The 22,832-nt window shown below is 33.7% G+C and overlaps 1 protein-coding gene across 3 annotated transcripts in view; it reads left to right on the top strand.

Moving 5' to 3' along the window:
- Positions 1-22,832, top strand: part of KCNT2 (potassium sodium-activated channel subfamily T member 2) — a 390,893-nt gene that overhangs the window by 327,563 nt on the left and 40,498 nt on the right. For all 3 annotated transcript variants that reach the window (XM_012444610.3, XM_012444608.3, XM_012444609.3), the window contains 3 exons: positions 11,776-11,877; positions 14,836-14,919; positions 16,341-16,469. In XM_012444610.3, the coding sequence (XP_012300033.1) occupies positions 11,776-11,877; positions 14,836-14,919; positions 16,341-16,469 (315 nt within the window). The remainder of the gene's footprint in view (positions 1-11,775; positions 11,878-14,835; positions 14,920-16,340; positions 16,470-22,832) is intronic.

Below are 22,832 nucleotides of genomic sequence, written 5' to 3'. Positions count from 1 at the left end.
TGTCTCTATATTCATCCAAAAAGATTTTGAAAAGAATACTAGTTAGTTTCTGTCTCTTTAAATGAGGAAAAACATTGCCCAATCTATTCTAGAAAAGTTATAAATACAATTTATATGTATAACAATTTTTAATGTGGAAATTTGTCTATTTTTTAAAAAATAAAAAATTTAGTATTTATTTTGCAGTGCAAAGGTGACAAACTAAAACATAAGAAGGTTGTTATGGCTTAACATTTTTGTTGCAGATTAAATATGCAGTGTTGAAAAATGGAAAGGCATAGCTCCATCTCTGACCTGCAGAGTTAAAAAGAAAAATCTCTCCATTTTCCGTCTTCATCATGGGATACACTGTTCAGGCAATCTAAATTCATAAAGATTTGCACTTTCATATGGAAACAAGATCAAGTGTTACTAGTTAGGTGTTCACATTCACAGTATATAAGAAAATACACGTGGAAGGAAAAGTAAAGGGTTAACTTTAAAAGGATTTATTCGTAGGAATACGTGCAAGTAGAGAAAATAACAGAAAAGCTAAACAAATGAAATGAAGAGGATCCAAACCAGTTTTCCCTCTGTAGCTTTTAACTTGCACCCTGTGTGCATATATCTAGGGCACAGAGGGCCACCAATATGTGCCATAATACAGTGTAGGTACCCTGCATGACATCAATTAACTTAAACATATCTTTAAAATCATGCTTTGAACAAAAAAAAAAAAAAGGAAGCTTAGAAGGCAGTATGTTGAGTGGGAATAAACACTGAAATAGAGCAATCATTTTTCAACTTCTACAGTGTCTTTATGAGCCAACTAACATTTATGCAACCTGAATTTAAAGTTCCTTATTAAGATTTGAGGATTTTATTTTTATTTATATAGATATATAAAGTACTATAGTTTACAGCTAGGCTTTGAAATATCTTTTTGGGATCTCTTAGGAATAAGATTGGTATCGTATTGTATGTAACCTGCACAATCTGGAAAGCTGATATACCTCTGCAAAATCTTTGCCTCTGCACTATCAGTGTGATGTGCTTTCTGCATAGTTATAGACTACTAGCGATTTTATCAAAACTTCTAAAATTTAAATTACATGGTAAAATATCTGTAAAAATTTGTCTACTAATAATATTTATAGGATTGTGATTTTACACAGTAAGCCTGAAGTCTTCACATTGTGTCACTAAGACGGTGCCGTGCTTAGGCAGGGAGGACATTCACTTCGAATTCAATGTGATTAGCTCTCCATGGAAGAGTACCACACAGCTGCTGTATATGTGTCTGTTGTCATGAGGAATGTATACTGAATTAATAAAACCATTAAAATTGATATATTAAATGCAGAAAAGAAAAGAATTTATGTGACTAAGCCAATAAAATTAAATTATTTAAATGTAATTTTATAAAGTTAATTATTTTATGAAAATAAATAATTTATAATACAGTGGTTAACTGCTTATTGTTCTTAGGAAGTCCAGCAATTGTCTTTTTGTAAACTTAAACACACACACACACACACACACACACACACTCCTACAGGAAGAGAAAGAGAGATTGCAGAATTCATTTCACTTCTTGATAAATGAAAGAAACAAAAATGCTTGTAAGTCACAAAAAAGAAAGTATCATCTAGGATGACAAAGGTACCTTTTGAGCGTGCTTCCTATTTGATATGTTAAAATGAGTATCAAAGTAGACAAGGACATTAAACCAATGACTTTTCTTTATTATTTCTTCTCCTTCTATATTAATAAGTGTGTCCATCATTATTTGATTCCATTTTGCTAGTCTGCAAGGCACTACTCATTTTTGAATTCAGAGTCAAAGAAAGTACAGTGCATTTAATCAGCCTTCCATTTCAAGGCACAGAGAACCGAAATAGGAACCCTGGACTTCATAGCCCAAGTCAAATAAAAGAACATTTCAAAACATTAAAGGCAACAGAGTACCAGATGTATTATATTGGGGAAATGAACACTTATTTGTAAGTGAGTTTATTTTAAATATCTTTCTCCTTACTATAACCTATAGAGGAGTTACCTGAGAGATTCTGTGTGAATGCTGTCATTATATTTAGCTTGAACTAACTAAATACAGTCTCAGAAAAGGTTCAGATAATTAGTTTACTATTTTCAGTGCATAGATTTCTCCACAAGATGTAGAATTTTTAGTTTCTGTAGTTAAAGTTCTTCCAAATTCCTTTCAGTAAGATATTAGGAATCTAAAATTATAGTCTCCACATATATTCATATTTGTGATATATTCATTTTCATAATCATACTATCAGATTAATTGAATATGAATATTTTAAAATTACTGTTAACTTTTTGAAAAAAGTTTGGTCTCTGGTATCTCTGACTATTATTTCTTTTTTTGTAATTTCTATAACCATCATATTTTCTTATTTATGTAATATTTTTAAACTTAATTATTGTGGCTTCAAACTGTCCTCAGATCATAAAACTAAACTTAGCACAGTTTTTCTTTAATAAATCAACAGATAATAGGATATTTATATATTATTTCATTCTTTACTTTGAAAATGATTTTGATCTGTGGGACCACATGAGTGAATGAAATTCATCATGTGCTCATGTGATTATAACAATTCATCATGTGCTCATGTGATTATAACTGATGTAAGCAGTATTTTAGAAGTATAACATATGGAACAGATTTGGTGTATCAAAACAACAAAATAGTCTAGACTCAGCAACCAGTCATTCATCTGCACTCCTGTTAGTTCAAAATCATGATATAATTTACATTGACAGCCTTCCATGTCATAAAACTTACACAGAAAAATTATGCATTCTTTGTTATCTTCTAAGGACTCAAATATTTAAATATTATCTTTAAATTTATAGCCTTCCTGACTTAAAGCTAATCTCTTGAATGATGATTTTAATACTCAATAAAAATAAGACTTCCTAACTTAAATCTAATCTCTTGATTGATGGTTTTTATGCTCAGTAAAAATACTCTTTTTTTTTTTGCCTTACTCAAAACGTAGTTTTTACACTGACACTGCAGTTAAAAGGAGTGGAATATCCTCCTTAATTCTTATATGGAGACTATATTCTAACCTTTTCTGTTCCAAAATTTCACCCAATGGGGATTGCCAAATATTTCTGTAGACATTTTGAGTGGTTCTAATTCTCCATCTCGTTTCTTGCATTGTACAATTTGTTTTGGTTTTCAGACTTGCTCTTGTCCTGGATATTACTGTTGAATTTGCCTATTTTAGTTATTTTTAGAATTACAATTGCCTCTTAAGAGTTAAAATTTTTGAACAACAATAAATCATAGAGAACTTAGCTTTTCTTGTATTTTTAAGTATTATAGATACAGATAGCTTATTTTATAGTTTATAAAAACACAAGAAAGATCACTCTTAACTTCTGCAGATTCTCATTTTAAAAAGTAGAAATGTTTTATTGTTTTATTCTGTATTTTTATTTTTAACTGATGAATAATAATTGCATTATTAATTGGGTACAGTGTGACATATATATATGTGTATATATATGTGTGTGTGTGTGTGTGTGTGTGTGTGTATGTGTATCGACCTCACACTGAAGATTTTATATCAATAGGAGCCAAATGCTTGGGTGCTATTATGCACCAGTGGTTTTAAGATTTTTTTTAGCCACAGTATCTATCCTCTGTTTAAATAAAATCTTGTAAGGAAGTCTAATGTATAAGTTAAATAGAAGACAAACTGGGTTATTTGTTTTATTGCTTTTGAGTTGTATAAATCCTTATATATTTTGGATATTAACCCCTTATCAAATGTATTATTTGCAAGTATTTTCTCCTAATATATAGGCTGCGTGTTCATTCCATTAATTTTGTTTTGTTCTGTTTCTTGTGTGTGCAGAAGGTTTTTAGTCTGATATAATTCCATTTGTTTGTGTTCTTGTTGCCTGTGCTTTTGGGTTCCTAGACAATAAATTACTGCCCAGAGCAATATTGTGGAATACTTTCTCTATGTTTTCTTTTAATGGTTTGACAATTTCTGGCCTTACATTTAAGTCTTTAATTTACTTTGAGTTGATATTTGTATATAGGAGGAGATAAGGGTCCAATTTCGTTCTTTTGCTTGTAGATTCCCAGTTTTCCCAGCACAGTTTAGTGAGGAGATGGTCTTTTCTCCATGGTACGGCCTTGGCACCTTTATTAAAAAAAAACAATTGACTGTAAATTCATGGGTTTATTTCTGAACTCCTTATGCTGTTCTACTGGTCAGTCTGCGTGTCTGCTTTCTGGCCAGTACCATGTTATTTTGATGACTTTGTAATAGATTTTGAAGTCAGGTAGTGTGATGTCTCCAGCTTTGTTTTTTTGTTGTTGTTGTTTTGTTTTTTTCCTCTCAAGATTGCTTTGGCTATTTGAGGTCTTTTCTGAGTCTATACAAATTTCCGGACTGTTTTATATAAATTCTGTGAAAAGTGACATTGATGTTTCAATCAGGATTGCAGTAAATCTGAAGATCACTTTGAGTAGTATGGACATTTTAACAATGTTGTTTCTTCCAGTTTATGACCACAGTATAGCTTTACATTTATTTGTGTCATCTATAATTTCTTTTATCAGTGTTTTATAATTTATAGTGTAAAGATCTTTTACCTCCTTGATTAAATTTATTACTACATATTTTATTTTGTTTTTTGATGCTATCTTGCATGGGACTGATTTCTTAATTATTTTTTCAGGTACTTTGTTTTTAGTATAAAGAATCACTGCTGACTTTTCTGTGTTGGTTTTCTACCCTGCAAATTACTGATTTTTTTTTTATCAGTTCTAACAGTTTTTTGTTGAAGTATTTAAGGTTTTTATATATTATAAGTTCATGGCATCAGTAAACAGAGACAATTTCACGTCTTCCTTTTCTATTTGGATGCCTTTTACTTATTTTTCTTGTCTAATTGCTCTGGCCAGAACTTCTAATACTGTGTTGAACAGAAGTTGTTTGAATGGGCATCATTGGCTTGCCTCTGATCTTAGTAGAAAAGCCTTTAACTTTCCACCGTTGAGTGTAATGTTAGCTGTGGACTTTTCATACATGGCCTATATTATGTTGAGATGCATTTCTGCTATGTCTTATTTATGGAGAGTTTTCCATCATAAAAGAATGTTGAATTTTGTCAAATGTTTTTTATACATGCCTTTGCAATGTTTGATGTTTAAGTGTGTCCTCAGTAAAAGTATATATATATATATATGGCCCTATAGAACTGGAAAGTTTTGTTAATTATTATTGTATACTAATAACCCAGTTCAGTGCCTGATTCATAAAAGTAAATTGACAAATATTTGTTGGTTGCATTGCTTTGAATTGTCTCCTAAGCCATGGAATATTTTGTAGTCAATTAGAAATATTCTATTTTTAAGTCACATTTAAAATGTATTTAGTTTATTTGCTATGTTATTTTCTTATATAATTGCTATTCACTCAAGTTACTTTAGAGCAAGATATGAGTTAGTAGATCCCTAGACTAATTTCTAAATATTTTATTTTCCAAAGTATAAAATAAAAGCCTTTTGATGCAAGTAAGGAATGTAAATTAGTGAAGTAAAAAATTCTGGCCAGTTGCTGCCATGACCTATGATACCTGACTCTCCAAATTTAAAATAAGTCAGAAATGTAGATTTTTTTTTTTTTTTTTTTTTTTTTTTTTTTTTTTTTTTTTTTTTTTTTTTTGAGACGGAGTTTCGCTCTTGATACCCAGGCTGGAGCGCAATGGCGCGATCTCGGCTCACCGCAATCTCCGCCTCCTGGGTTCAGGCAATTCTCCTGCCTCAGCCTCCTGAGTAGCTGGGATTACAGGCACGCGCCACCGTGCCCAGCTAATTTTTTGTATTAGTAGAGACGGGGTTTCACCATGTTGACCAGGATGGTCTCGATCTCTTGACCTCGTGATCCACCCGCCTCGGCCTCCCAAAGTGCTGGGATTACAGGCTTGAGCCACCGCGCCCGGCCAGAAATGTAGATTTTTATATTAAATGTTAAATGTTGGAACTTTATTAAACTTCAGTAAATTTGTATAGTCCAAATGAAACCCCTCTGTAGTTCAGATTTGAACTAATTACTGCCAGTTTGTGTCTTCTAACCATATGTTGGGTTTTTTTTTGAGATACAGAGAGGTAGGTAAATGATAGTGTCACAAAAATTTAACTGGATAGTTAGAACTAAGTATTAGTCATCTCTAATTCTCATTTTTCATATGTAAAGTCAACATGATAAAGTGCAGTTCATAAAATTAATCCGAATTCTTCATTGTCCAGAACTAACTGAGAAAGTAATTGTGTAATGTATTCTTATCAGGATGGAGTCAGATGGTTGAAATCTTACTTTTCCATATAACTTTAAAGTCAATAGGTTTTGAAAACAGTGTTATAAAAATCTTTTTTTTTCCTCTATGAGGAAATTTAATAACAAAAAGCAGGAAACATACATGCAGAGGGATTCTCACAGCAGAAGGGCAGCATCACTGTGTGTGTGCAAAAGGATCTCACAGGGTGGGTAGCGTGATATATATTTTGAAGAATGAGGAGGACCTCATTAGATTAGATTGTTACCCACAGTGATTTGGAATCCAAATATGAGGAAGAAATTTTCAGGATTAACTAAATAGTCAATCATCTTCTGACTTACTAACATCTGTGCTGGGAAGTACTGAAAAGTCATCCCAGAAAGTAGTTTGGGAGCCAAACCTTAGAATGGCCCTGATTGGTGAGTCTTTGGAGTTTTTGATGCAATGAAGGGGGAGTCATGGTAAGTTTTTAAATGAGGACTTGAGGGAAGTGACATCATCAGACTTGTACTTTCATCAAATTCATATGAAATTTCTATTTTTATCTGAATGGGACATTATGGGGAAAAGGGAAAGGGTTAGTAAGTTATTTTATTAAATTAGGCATGAGATAATAAAGACCTGGTCTAGGACTGTCAGGGTGTTTGTAATGCTTAAAACTAAAGAGAGAATTCTGGGAAATAACTGACCTTAGTAAGATAGATAATACATTTATTTAAGTGTATTAAAATTATGGTGCATAAGTAAAATAAGTGGTGATATAGAAATGAAGCTCAGGAACAGGATGAAACACACACACACACGCAAGCATAGATACACTCTAAGGTTGTGCACTTAAATGTATAAATGTAAAGCCTTAAGAAATAAAAGGTTTAGAAAGCCGCAAAGAAAGTAAAAAGGTGAGTTTAATTCATAAGGAAGGTGAGTTTAGCGAAGGACTTTATCCTGATGTTCATAAAGGAGGGTCTAGAAAGAAAACAAATCAGAGAAAATGAGCAAGGAGTCCAAAAGTATTCTGAAAGCTGAGATAGAGTGATGTGAGAAGAGAGATCTCTAGAATTAGAATGTAGTTTGTAAGAAAGTTCAGTGTAAGAAAGTTCAAGTAGGATAAATTCTGATAAAAACCACTAGATTTAGGACTTACATTGTGATTGGTTCCAGAGGAAAGAATGAAGGATTGTCAAAGAATTATAGTTGAGAAAGTAGGCAATAGAAACCAGTAATTTGTGCCAATAAAATTCTTGATTTTTTTTTTTACCTCCCACACTGTTCTGTTAAATCCAATAATTTTATCATCTCATTCCATATGGTATCGATGGACACAGATTAAAGGAAACAAAATTTCTGCCAGAAACACTTTTCCTTCTTCCAAGAAACACACATGTTCATGATAATAAAACAAATGGAAAAGTGGGTAAGACCAAACATGTAAAAGTGTCTGAAATCTTTAATGATTTAAATGTCATTGGAATTCTTTCAGATATTTATATAAGTATTTGTTAGGAAAAAATATCATCAGTAAAACTTCAGTTGAATTAAGAATTCTACTAGAAGAGAATTACAATAAATTTAACCAAAAGAAAACGTGGTATATGTTTATGGCAACAATAGCAGAAATATTTATTGTAAAACCCAATAACTAGACATACTACACTAAAAGAACTTGGAATATCATGAACATTACAATTTATATCCTCAAACCTTCCTTCGTTAAAGAACCAAAGTGAGAAGAGAGGTATTGAGTGAACCTCAAATGTTTGTTTCTTGCTTCCTGCATGCAAACATTATAAGCATTAAACTATGCAATAAATTGTCGATCTAGGCAGCTAACATAAGTAGAACAAATTTATTTTTTTGACCAAATGTCACTATTTGTGTGCCAGGCATTGTGTTAGGTGTTATATAAGTAACAGAAAGCAAAATCATGGTTTCTGCCCTCCTGGAACATAGGATCTAGCTGAGATAGATAATAAATTGAAAACACAAACAAGGTGTTACAGATTTCAAAAAAGCTATGAAAGTAATAACAGGTTATATTCAAGAGTAACTTCAGAAAGACATGTTTTGAGTAGGTGATAAGGAAATACTTATTTGGGGAGTTAATATTGAGCTACAGTGATATGACCAGCCCAGCCCAGTAAAAGCTTGGGAAGTAGAGTTATAGGAAGAAGAAAAAACTACGAAGTTCATATTCAACTAATATTCCAACAACTGATAATAAAAAATCACATTTCAAGTGCTTCCTATATATAGTACTTTTAGAGATTTTATCTTGTTTATTTTTTGTAATAACAGTGGGATGTAGATGTCAATATGAATCCCAATTCACAGTTATAAAACTGAGGAACAGAGAACTTAAGTAACTTGTAAAAGGTCATAAAACTAGTAAGTGGAAACACTTGACCCAAACTATTTTATGTGTTTTCAGAATCCAAGCTTCAAACCATTGTATGTTGTATTGCCTGTATGATCCATATTTTTAGGAGGTGGACATGTCCACTGACATCAAAACTCAAGTCCAAATCAACTTGTGATCTGATCTTTCTCCACACTTTGTATTTTACAGAAGGTGCCATCATCTGCCTCACTATCCAGAGACCTGGGTGTCATCCTCATCTTCTCTGTACTTTACTACCAAATTCAATCATTATATCCTCTTAAAATTTAATGTCTAAATGTATTTTGAATAAGATCTGTTTCTGCAAATATCACAGTAGAATGTACGTTCATCTTTTACTAGGATTGCTGCGTTAACATGATAGTTTATCTTGCTCAGTTTTCCCATGCCACCTCCTCATTCACAAGCCATTTTCCATATCGTCATCAAAGTGAGCATCCTAAAAACATGATCATATCACTTCTCCTCTTAAAAAAGTTTAGCTTTTCCCTCATTGCCCTTAAGATGAAATTCAAAATACCATGGTTTCAAAGTAGGGTAGCCATATGTCCTGTTATTTCTTAGACAGTCTCAATTTTTATCATTGTTTTTCAGTGTAATTCTTAATTGCGTCCCTTTATTCTAAAAAGTATCCTGGTACTTTAAGACCTAGTCCAGAGTTACTGCTTCAGTCTCATTTCTGATCTTTCCATTCAGCCCATACACTTAAACTCTATGCTATATTCATGTGGGATTACTTGTGTTCCTGAAGTCTCTCAGGATTTTGTTACTTCCACTAGAACATGCTGGGCATTCTGCTTATAGCTTTCTACTTATCAATCACCCTTCCCAAATTTACTGGCTAATATCTACTCAATTTTAGGTCTCAACTTAGACATCACCTCTAATTCAGCTCTCTGGCTTTTCTACTAAAAGAATAAGCTAGGCCCTTCCTAAGTGTCTGTTGCTGCCTAATCATTACATATATTCACCCAAGTGTTTTTACCCGTTTTGTTATTGGTACCATTCACAGTTGTGTAAGTTCTTGCAGACAAGGAGAGTATCCCTGTTTGTTTAACTAGCTCCTGGCCCATATTCAACACGTAATACTTCTGTTAACTGATAAGATTTCATTAGTTCTATATAGGAGCCCTGTATTCCTAGCACTGGGGATGATGCCCTACACAAAGTAGGTTCTCAACACGTATTTGTTAAGTGACTAATTTAATGTACAAATGAATACATTGGCGTTTGGCGCCTTTAATAGAGAATGGAATAAATTTTAATTAGTGTTGCTGTTTGAAGTGATAGCAAAGAGATGTGTGGAGATAAGAAGAGTTTATTTCCTACAGGATAAGCACCATCAGTTAAAAAACTGTTCTGTATTTGAAAATACAGTGTGTGAAGTGGTAATTTAATTTGAACCGAGGAATGTTTGTGTGTTTTGAAGAGTAAACATGACATCAAGTTCTCAGGGGCCCCAGCACTTTACTCTGACTACTCTCTTTAACTCGGGCTTAACATCGTGGCTTTGTCTTCTCCAGGACACTTGTTACACCCCGAGAACCAGATTTGTCCTCACATTCACAGGAAAACCTACCTATCTCACAATAAGAACAACTAATTCCAGTGTCTCCAAGCCACTCACATGAGCTGTTCAAATTAAGCACTCTTAACACCTGGGTTTATAAATTAGAGAATATATTATGATTTAATATATATTATTATGATGTCTATGTCTATAGTCAAAAATGTGGAAGCACTTTCCTATCCCTTGCCTTACCTTCTCCCTATATCTCAAGTGAAGACGCTTTTACACTGATAATCATCTTAGCTAGATAGACACTACAGATACACGTGAGATGGGAGGCTTCCCTTCCTTGAGAACACACAAACGTGTTACATTAGAAATAGGAGCTTACTTCTGTTGCCTCAAGAAGTGAAGTTTGATGTATTATTTTCTCAGCTGTATTAGTTTTCCTAGTAAATGGAATTTGTCAAAAGAAACTAGCATTTTTGAGGTTACCATTTGTTAAATAGAAGCTTAACTTACATTCTTAAGAAACTCTTTCAAACTTAAACAGATTTGACATTTGCTCTCATACCTTCGTTTATGAAAGGAAAAAAAAATGGCAACAGAATTTTTAAAAAGAAACCATCATACATCATAACACCACCCCCAACACATAAGTATTCACAAGTGCATAACAATTTTGTGTGTGTGTGTGTGTTTGTGTGTGTGTGATATACAGAAGATTAGCTGCAAACTGATGTGGCGGGTGCAGTGTATCAATCAGTCAGGTGGAGAAACAAAACTAAGATGACCAAAAGCTAGAGACTACTGGGTGTAAAGACCTGTTTTAGTCTGTTAGGACTACTGCAACAAGTAGACTGGGTGGCTTGTAGACTCCAGATGTTTATTTCTCACTATCTGAAGCCTGGGAATTCCACATTCAAGCTGGGGGCAGATTTGGTGTCTGGTGAGGGCCCATTTCCTAGATGGCACATGGTAGAAGGGGCAAAGAGTTCCTCTTTTTTATAAAGGCATTAATTACATTCATGAGAGTTCCACCTTCATGACCTAATCACCTCCCAAAAGCTTCACTTCCTAATACCATTACCTTGGGGATTAGGATTCAACGATGAATTTTGAGGGGACATAAACAATCAGACCAAAACAGGTCCCTCACTGCCGGTTTTGTTGTTCTCACACACGAGAATATTTAAAAGCAGGTCTTCTTTGAAGTGTTATGGTGCATTATGTGACCTTAGTGTTTTTTCACATTTGGTTAGATGGTTTTTATTTGTTTCCATAATCATGTCTCTTCTTGTATGCAGAGTAAATATATGCTTAATGTGCAAAAAATATTAACCCTTCTTCACTTTTGGGTGTTTGAACTGAGAAAATTTGGTTATGAAAACTAGAGGGCTATTTTCAAAACATAAGTGAAGTAATGACACATTTATAGCTAAGAACCATATAATGAGAATTTTTTTTTACATACGTCAACACAATTTACTGAGGCAGAAATGCGTAAGATACGGAATGCTCACAAATTTTTCTGTTTCAAATTTCTGAACAGAAAGAACGAGAGAGAGGTTCTAACTTGGCCTTTATGTTTCGACTGCCTTTTGCTGCTGGGAGGGTGTTTAGCATCAGTATGTTGGACACTCTGCTATATCAGGTATACAGAATTTTTTTTCTCCCTAAAATGATTGTTTTCTGTTTTATTTAGATTTTGTTTAAATGAATAATACATCTAGTGTTTCCATGCAGCTATTAACTTAAAATTGGCTCCAGAAGTTATTCAGAATTTTATTTCATATACTTTAAAGACATAAATGCTCCTATGAAACATTTTGTAAGAAACACATTATTTTAAAGAATAACCTATGGAAATTATTTTAGGCCTTCTTTTGTGCCAGTTCCCTGCATTGTTTAATACATTTAATACATTTTAGTACATTTTGCATGTTACTCCAAGCATATTACTGGATTTAAAACAGGTAAGAAAAAATTACCAAATTAATAAAAACAGCATTCTTTGTAGTATATATTTTTTTCCCAGTTTGAAATAAAATACCAAATTGATGTCAATAAACTGATAAACTAAGGACATTTTAAAAATCTGCCAATTATTGCATATTTTAGAAAAATAGGAGAAAGACTACAACAACTAAAAACCATTGAATTTGTTTCTGAATGCCAACTTAACTTTTTCATTTTATCATAGCTAAGAGATTTGTGGCAATGTTAATTCAAAATATAATCTTTTTTGTCTCTGCCAGAAACTGAACAGGAGTAGTATTTCATTTTCTCTGATTCAAGTAATCAGACAATCTCTAAATATTTCCATTAAGAAGAAAGATATATTTGTAAGGCTTGAAATTATTTGATAACATTAATCTCAAATTAAGCATTTTAGCATTTTATTGTACCTATTCTTTTTGCTTATTTATGTACCATCTTCTATAATTGCTTGACTGAACTAATGCAAAGAGAGTTAAAGCTTTTCTGCAGACCTTTGAGCTGATTTTGCCCATGAGTATGCCTTTAGCAATGTCAGAAACCATCTGCTTATGTCAGATGAGTGCTCAAGTAAACACAAAAAAGTAGAATAAATATCCCTATTATCCCCAAAGTTTCCAGACATATTATGTGGTTACTATAGGAGGCAGGGCTCCCACTTCAAACACTGTTATCGTACACACATACTTCTGATCTCTTAAAGAGATTTAATTGCAGGGGGTGGTTTATTTAAAGAAGAGTGTTGAAACTGAAGATTTTATGTCAGTAGGAGCCAAATGCTTGGGTGCTGTTATGCCCCAGTGGTTTTAAGATATTTTTAGCCACAGTATCCTCTGTTTAAATAAAATCTTGTAAGGAAGTCTAATGTATAAGTTAAATAGAAGAAAAACTATTCTGTAGAAATGAAAAACAGTAGTTTTTTCTTTCTCTTTATTTTTGCCTCAAGTTTATGTTATAAATAGAGATACAGGAAATTGGATGAGTTTCTGAAATCTGAAGAAAGAGCGAACTAGAACTATATATTTTTTAAGTCTTTTTATATATTGTTTTGGAGACAAAGTCTTGCTCTGTCACCCAGTCTGGAGGACAGTGGTGTGATCTCGGCCCACTGCAACCTCCCACTCCCAGGTTCAAGCAATTCTCCTGCCTCAGGCTCCCAAATAGCTGGGATTACAGGAGCACACCATCACACCCAGCTAATTTTTGCATTTTTAGTAGAGACGAGCTTTCACCATGTTGATCAGGCTGGTCTCAAACTCCTGATCTCAGGAGATCCACCGACCTTGTCCTCCCAAAGTGCTGAGATAGGTGTGATTAAGACTGTGCTCGGCCTAGTCTTAAACTGTAACACAGTAAACTTATTTTGCATTTTAATTCAATATATACCTGCATGTGTGTGCATATGTGTGTGTATGTATAGCTGAAACAAAACATTACCAACACACCCTTTCTGCTTGTAATTTACTGTATTATTTTTTATCATACTGAATATACTCTATTTCATTTTGAAAATTTGCTGACATTAATTCATAACTCTTTTGTGGCTTGTTTGAAAAACATTAAGTAGAGGACTTTTGGATTAGTAAAATCCAGAGCATAATTTCTCTCCATTGGGACTTTTGATCTATTGTCAATGGTTCTTGAACTATTGGGAATTATTTTCAGTCACACTCTCTTTAACTGTTTACTAATAATATGGTGTATGTGTTTATAAAGACTATTCTAGCTTTCAGACTTTCCAATATTATAAGAGATGCACTGTCATCCCAGTGAAATGTGGTGATTCAATTTATTTATTAATTTTTTTAAGGCTCCATTTTAGACCTGGTGTGTTGGCTCATGCCAGTAATCCCAGCACTTTAGGGTGGCCAAGGTGGATGGATAACTTGAGGACAGGAGTTCTAAGACCAGCCTCACCAACATGGGAAACCCTGTCTCTACTAAAATACAAAACATAGCTAGGAGCCATGGCACATGCCTGTGGTCCCAGCTACTTGGAAGGCTGAGGCAGGAGAATCTTCTTAAACCTGGGAGGTGGAGGCTGCAGTGAGCTGAGATCACACCATTGCACTCCAGCCTGGGCGACACAGCAAGACCCTGTCTCAAATACATACATACATACATACATACATACATACAGACGTAGAAGGCCCCATTTTATCATGAAGTGTTGTGGAAAGGGAATATGCAATAATAAATGATAAATATAGAAATTTACTTCACTAGCTTAGAGCTTAATTCTAAAAAAGACTGACATTTTTCTTTGAAATTTTATTTTAATTGTTTTAAGTTTTTATAATATTTCATTTGGGGTTTTTGTTTTAAAAATTCTAAAAATGTTTTTATCATTCCTAATAGCATGCATAAAATATAAGCATAGTGAGATATTTCTAGATGAAAAATTATTTCCAATGTTTCCTTATGAATAGCTTAACTATACATGTTTTTCTAGGGTACTAACAAGTTATGTTATAATTTTTTTCTATGGAGGCTTAATGTGTTATGAGAAATAATTTTTTAAAAGTTGTTAGATGTTCACACTTCCAGCTGATGTACACATCTGATATACGTTATATATAAATATATGTGTATATTTTGTTTGTTTATCTTGCAGTCATTTGTGAAGGATTATATGATTTCTATCACGAGACTTCTGTTGGGACTGGACACTACACCAGGATCTGGGTTTCTTTGTTCTGTAAGTTGATAATCTCTAGAATAGAAGATTGTTGTGATAGAAGGTTCTGAAATCTCTCTACCATATACTTTGCTAATTCTTCTATGTCATATGTTATTTTTTGTATTGTGAATCCAGAGTTGCATCTGAATTTTTAAAATTCCTTTAAAATTTCGAGGAAAGCATATTATTTTTAATTAATAATCATAGTAAATAGCTATTTTGTTTAAAATGCCAAATGAATATTTTTTTAATAACTGGCAATTTGAGACTGCCATAGGATGCAATACTGTCCAGGAAAATGGTGATCATACTATTTAACTCCTTTGTTTTATAGATAAGTGCATTTGTCCAACTGTACTGAATGAAATTGTTTGCTAACAGTTCAGATTTACAAGAAGCAAAGAGGGACTACAAATTTTGTTTCCTGTTTGGTAGCACTATGCTTATTCTACTGCACATCTTTCTCAATATGGGCATTATTAGAACATTGGGTGGAACAAGTCATTATGGTACTAGAGTGTCTTTTATACTTTATTTTTTATTTTTTTATTGCATTTTAGGTTTTGGGGTACATGTGAAGAACATGCAAGATTGTTGCATAGGTGCATACGTGGCAGTGTGATTTGCTGCCTTCCTCCCCTTCACCTATATGTGGCATTTCTCCCCATGCTATCTCTCTCCAACTCCCCACCCCCTGCTGTCCCTCCCCTATTTCCCCCCAACAGACCCCACTGTGTAGTGCTCCCCTCCCTGTGTCCTTGTGTTCTCATTGTTCAACACTATGAGTGAGAACTACAGTTCTCACCCGCCTATGAGTGAGAACTTGTGGTGTTTGATTTTGTGTTCTTGTGTCAGTTTGTTGAGAATGATGGTTTCCAGGTTCATCCATGTCCCTACAAAGGACGCGAACTCATCGTTTTTGATGGCTGCATAATATTCCATGGTGTTTATGTGCCACATTTTCCCCGTCCAGTCTATCATCGATAACATCAGCAGACCCTGTACATTAAATACCAGTGGCGGCCTTCAGTTATTGCTGCATGCAAAATAGTTTCCATATGCTTTACATTTCCCAGTCAATTACCAGTGCTGTATTGCCCACTGATACAGAACCAATATAATGTTATGCTGCCCTAAATTGAGTACTTAGATTTCTTAAGCTTGGTGATGCATAATAAATAAATGTAATAGATGGATAAGCATGAAATATAACTTTGAGATTTTCAAACACTAATTTCTGCCTTTAAGAAGTGAAAAATGCTTGAGCCAGAGATGTCAGCTGAGGCTGCAGTGGGCCGTGGTTGCACTGTTGAACCATAGCCTGGGTGACAGAGAGAGACTCTGACCCCACAAAAATCAATCAATAAAGAAGTGACAAGTTACCACTAGCGCTCCATTTCTGACACATTTAATATGTAAATAATGTGTGTGTATTATAGATGAAAATTACTGAAGATGACTTATGGATCAGAACTTATGCAAGACTTTATCAGAAGTTGTGTTCTTCTACTGGAGATGTTCCCATTGGAATCTACAGGACTGAGTCTCAGAAACTTACTACATCTGAGGTTTGGAAATAACAAAATATTCCTATTTTGATGTTTAATCAGATGAATGCAATCATTTAAAAACTTATAAACTGATTTCTAAAAAATGCAATGGAAAGTGAAAAGAATGCTACCTGAATACATTGTGTTAAATCTCAGAAGCAAAATTTTTTTCAGCTGTTTTTTTTTTACTAAACTGTGTCAGTATTCCAAAAAATATTGTTGGCTAAGGGGCTGTTCTAAGTTTATAGATGTTGGGTTTTAGATGACTTTTGTAGATTTAGGATTAGCTGTTTCTAGAAGATTATCAGGAAGCAAATTAATTATAAATAACCCTGAGTTTCTGACACATAAGAAAAGTCCTCAGGGCAAGCAACCTGGATTTCTAATATATGCCCCTCCTGCATGTATTAGCATTTTGAAGGAAACAAAGCAAAGATAATTTAGTAAGTATTCACATTTTTCAATCTCCAGATTGATGGCCACTCTAAAGCCAAAAGAAAACTCTTGAGTATAAGAGTAGTGTCAGATCTTCCCAAAGAAAAGTTCAGTAAATTTAACAGCAAACTTGATCCAGTTAATATGGAAGGAGAATCTCTGATTAAGTTCGTGTAGCTGAAAACATACTCGCATTTTGACTTGGTCTCTTCATGTGGTTCATGTTGTTTTAAGTAGTTCTTATAGCCTTGGTATAATATCACCTTTTAGGTTAGACTCTTTTCTGAAAGAAAGATTTTGGATAAATGCATCGTTCTATCAATATCTACAAAATTATTTGATGTAAGTTATGGTTTGTATTCTTGAAATATGTTTTTCTTCAGACACTTCAAAGTTATTATAAATTATTAAAAAATTTGTTAGCCAATTTTTTGGTCTGATACAAAATTACCTGTACTGTAAAGCTCAGATCAGACACATGCATTTCATTAATTTATATGGTGATTAAACCACCTTGTGAAAAAAGCACCAAATCCCTGTATAGAAAAGAACTTAATAGAAAGCATAAAAATAATGGGGTAGATTTTTGTTGTTGCTGTCAAAACGTTTAGTTTGACACTTATATAAGTTGCCAGCAGAAAATACTCCAGTTTCTCTGAGGTGCTTCTTGGTGGTTTCACTGTGGCTTCACAAGTGCTAAGTAGAGCTTTGCTGCCGTCTTTCCTGCTGAATCTGAGTTTTTCTTTTCCTGTGGTTGTTGTGGTTCACACTGAAAAGAATGAGACAAAGCAAGAGAAAGTCAGGAATTTTGATTGACTAGAAAAAAACAAACCAGACAGCTAAATATGTAAGATGTTTGTCTAGAAATGCCTAAAATTTTAAGAATACTGGATTAAAAACAGTATTATTTAATTAAAGGTTAAGAAAAGATCAAAGCTTTCATACTCAGGTAATTAAGCACAATTATCTGTTCAGGCTGCTATAACAAAATACCATGGACTGGGACTTGTAAACCACAGCAATGTAATTCTCACAGTTTTGAAGGCTGGGAAATCCAAGATCAAGGTACCAGTTGGTTAGGTGTCTGGTGAGGACCTGCTTCCTGGTTCTCACATGGCCATCTTCTCACTGAATTCTCACCCAGTGAAAGGGAAGGGGATCTCTCTGAGTCCTCTTTTATAAAGCTCTCTCATGATGTAATGGTCTTCCCCAAGCCCTACCTTCAAATACCAACACACTGAGATTAGGTTTTCATAAATGCATTGTGGGGTGATGGGGAACAAATATTCAGTGTATACAAACCATTTCTTATTTGACCCTAGCCAGTACAAAGAAGATTTTCATACAGTAGCATGTTGCGATGTTTTTTATCTGACATATAGGCTTTGGGAATTGCAATGCAGTAAATTCTGCCCTTGATCAACTCCATGTCCATGTCAGTGTTATGTATTACAATAGTGTCCATGTGTTATTAAAATACTCTTTTGTGTGCTGTTGACATTGCAGGTAGGAAAAGGATAGCTATTTGAATTGTCATCAAGGAGTATTTAACTACATTTTAGTCAACTCTGCCCATCATAAAGATCACCTCATTAAAATGCTTGTAAATTCTCAAATGTCTAGATTATATTTAAAAATACATATAATTGGGATGATAAAAGGAAACTGTTTAAAATAAAGATGATACCTTTGGTTTTTTCTGCACTGAATTCAATCCATCTTCTGGCAAACATATTTTTATTTAAATATTAAATTCCACCTATTGTAGAAAGAATTGAGGCAGCTAACAAAGATAAACAATAGAGACACCAAGCACTTTTTACAACAAAATATTTTAATAGGAACAGAGAAATTAATTTTACTCAACATCTAGCATACCCTGAGTGCTACAGTTGAGCCTGACTTCAATTTTTAATTTCCCGGTAAATAAGGTAAGCAATAGCAATGTGTTTATTTATATAGTAATGATAGTCTGATACATGAGAGGATAAATTTCATCTTGCAAAAGATTTGTTTTTCTTGGTCATTTGTTAAAAGGATGAGTATATTCTTTGCTTCCTGAATTTGGAGATTTTAGATACCTTGATGAGTAATATCTATCTGTGGTCATAGCTTTGCAAGATGCAAAAGTACCATTAAAGTGTATTATCTATTACACTAATCTTCAACTAAAACAGTAGAAAGGGACATCAATTAAATATTAACCCAATAAAGACGTTGAGGTTTTTTTGTATCTAAATATGGAAACATTATTTTTTTCAGATTATATAAAAACACAGGATAAGAGCTTAGTGCATCTAATAAAATAAGATTAGCTCTAACAGTTCACCATGTCTCCCAAATATCAGATGGTTTAAAAACAAAGTTTTGAAATTTAAAGAACCATTAGTGTTCAAAATGCAAATGTCCTCTTACTAGAATTTAAAGAAAGACACTAAATTTCAGGAAGTAGAAACTTCATTCAGTAATTACTACTGGAGAGTCTGTATTTTTGCTTAGGTTGCTGTCAGATCTCAATTTGCCTCAAGTTCAGAAAGCTTTGCTGCTGTCACTCTCTCCGTATGAATATATATTAAAGATTTATTCATTGGCAGTGGTCTATGGCCTGTGGACTCTGGAAACAGTTAAGGGCTAGGAGGATCACACTGAATTCTGAAAGTTCAGTTAAAGGGCTATTCTGTACACTTTACACTTCAGCAGCAAATTGGAAGACTCTTTCCTAGGGAAACTGACCAACCCAAGTGGAAAGGCCTAAACATACAGATGTGGGAGTTTTTTTTTTTTTTTTTTTTTTTTTTTTGAGACAGAGTCTAACTCTGTTGCCAGACGGGAGTGCAGTAGCGCAAACTTGGCTCACTGCAACCTCTGCTTCCTGGGTTCAAGTGATTCCTCTGCATCAGCCTCCCAAGTAGCTGGGACTACAGGTACGTGCCAGCATGCCCGGCTAATTTTTTGTATTTTAGTAGAGACAGGGTTTCACCATGTTGGCCAGGATGGTCTTGATCTCCTGACATCGTGATCCGCCCTCCTCGGCCTCCCAAAGTGCTGGGGTTACAGGCATGAGCCACCGTGCCCGGCCAGATGTGGAAGATTCTTTAAGCTCAGTAATCCAGCCAGATCACCATGAAATGCAGCAATAAAAAGAATCTCACCCAGAGCTTTCAGTCATTTTATTAATCTTTTACTTTAATAATAAGAAGAAGACTAAAAATTCCTGACAGAAGTGGAAAAGCTTATAATATAAAGTTCAGGAAGTTATTGATAAGCTAGCGCAAGAATTCACAACATGGACAAAGAGTAAACAAAGGATCAAATTAGAGAACTAGTATAGGAGTTCTAAGATTTGAATCATAAGATTTCAAGAAAAAGGAAATACATAGAAACTGAAGAAATATTAGTGTAATAATTCTAGAAAAATCAGTAATGTGTTAGTTTCCTAATGGGAAAGGTTACCACAACAGTGAATTAAAATAGACTCACATCATCAAGTTTCAAAACACTGAGGGAAAGGAGAGGCTCCTAAAATCTTTCAGGGGGAAGATGGTGGGATAGATCACATGCAAGGTACCATTTGGGTTTTCTCAACAGCAATACCACAAGGCAGAATAAAATCGAATAATGCTCTCAAGATTTTAAAAGAGTATTATTTTCAAATTAGAATTGTGTATCCAGTCAAAGCTATCAAACTTGTGTAAGAGCAGAATAAGTAAGATGTCAAGTATATATATATTCTCCAAAAATATGCTTCCCATGTCTGATTTCTAAGGAAACTACTCCCACCAAAATGAGGGAGAAATCATGATCTGCAGGAAATCAGACATTTTATGGAAACCAGGTGACAAGAATAAAGTCAAGGATATCAACAGGATAGTGATGAGAAGACCCCCAAGCATAAAGGGAGACCTAGAGCAGGTCAGAAGGCTTCAGAGAGATTTCTTTAGGAAGATAAAATCTGTAGACTTCCTGAAGCATCTTAATGTCTTCAATTAACATTAGACAGTTGCCAAAGAGTTCAGGATGAATTATTGTATATATCTAAGTACATATCAAAGCAATTAATACAATAAGGCAATTATTGACTTTAGGAATATAACACCATTATCAACAATTAAAGAATGTGTGCAGGCAATGAATGCTAACCACATACCTATATATCTCATCTGTAAAGTATACTGAGTCATAGTATGTCCTGAATTTTGATCCAATAAAAATTATGCTGAACTATTTTGAGATGATGAGGGCAAAGGTAGTGAAATATATAGAAAAGATTGTTAATGACTCTTCTTTTAGAGTGAGAAGTCAATAAATAAAAGCAGAAACTGAAAAAAACATGAAATAATAATCAAGCATATTATATAGAAATAAAGAACAACACATCCCACTGAAAGAGGCAAAACTAGACGGGTCTTATGAGAGGAAATTAATAGAGACTGTGCTATGAGCTGCTGTTTTTCTAAGCAAGCTATAACATTTTCTGACTCTTCAAATCATTCATTTATAACTAATAAAAAACACTAATAGATGTATAGGCTTAATGTAATGATATTAGACCCATTCATTAATTATTTCTTTAGTATATACATGTTTAAGTGCTAAATTCTGTTCTGTTCTATGAAGAACTTTTATTAAATGTCAATATTTTATATAAGGATAAACTAATATAAAGATTTTAGGCTTTGCTTTCTTGTTTATTCGTGAAATTAAAAAAACCCCAACTTTTAAAGGCAGATGCAGGTTTTCATGCCACATCATTTTCTAGCCTGTCTTCAGTATCTTCCCGTGTTCTGAGTAGAGAAACAGAAATTATTATTTATTATATCTCTGAGGTAACTGCTTTGGCTGTGGGGGTGGGAGAATCACTGTCTAAAGTTTAGGTGACATTTTTAAAAAGACAAATGTTGGTAAAGAACATTGATAATCAAAATTATTAACATTTATAGAAGCCCTGGAATACTATCCCTTTTTTTTCTGGTGGGCTGTGGATTAGTGAAAAGTCACACAAACGCAAGCAGAGCAAAGTGAGGGTACACACAATGGCTGTGTGAAAACCAGTCTATGGAAGGCAGAGCAGAGATGGAACTGCCCATTCATAACTAGTCATATGCCATCCATGCCAGGAGAACTTCTACCACTATCTGTGTTTCTATTTCAGGGAATTTTGACAGACATCATATACTCCTGGTTCAAAAAACATATACAGGAAGGACAGGGACATATATTACTCTTAGTGGACAAAAAGAATCAGTATTTTCCTTCTCAGTCCATAATACAAAATCACGAAATGCAAAAAGCCTCACTGAAGTCATTTAGTGGCAAAACTTAATTTTCTTGAGATTATTTATGCTGTTTACTTATTCCACTTAGAGTGAATATTTATACTTTTCATTGCAGAAACAGTAATTTTTGAAAATAAAAGGCTACCCAGGTTCCACTGGGGGTATTATCTACCATATAGCGTATAACATAGTATTAACTTTCGAAAATCTGGACAGTTCTGAATTAATAAGCCTATTTGTCCTTTGGGTAAGAAGCAGTGGACCTATGTTTGCCCCAGTTTTCCAGTGTGCTGACAATTTCATTTGTTTGAAGTATACTGTAACCAGTGAAAACTTTACTAGAAACTAGAAACATATCTTTTAAAGCATATTAATGTACCAACATCTTTTATAGTGTATGCAGTACATTTGTGGAATATACTACCCTGAATTTTGCCCACTTTTATAGTGAATAAATCTTGTAGCTTCCAAAAACATGCATAATGGAATAATCATTGTCCCATCTGCCAATCATTAACACTTTACTATCGAAATGGGAAATAGCATTTAAAATATATTATTAAGATACAAATTTACCTATTATAAAATCTCATTAGGATAATTTTAATAAGCATTAGGAGTGAATGATTTTAAAATTCTACCTGTCTATTCTTTGCTATTATTCTCTCAA

Source organism: Aotus nancymaae, unplaced genomic scaffold (assembly GCF_030222135.1).
Source record: "Aotus nancymaae isolate 86718 unplaced genomic scaffold, 86718_ANA_hifiasm-v0.15.2.pri h1tg000108l, whole genome shotgun sequence".
In the NCBI taxonomy this organism is placed as follows: domain Eukaryota; kingdom Metazoa; phylum Chordata; class Mammalia; order Primates; family Aotidae; genus Aotus; species Aotus nancymaae.
Note: the sequence above shows the minus strand (reverse complement) of the source record. Positions and strands in the feature narration are given on the sequence as shown.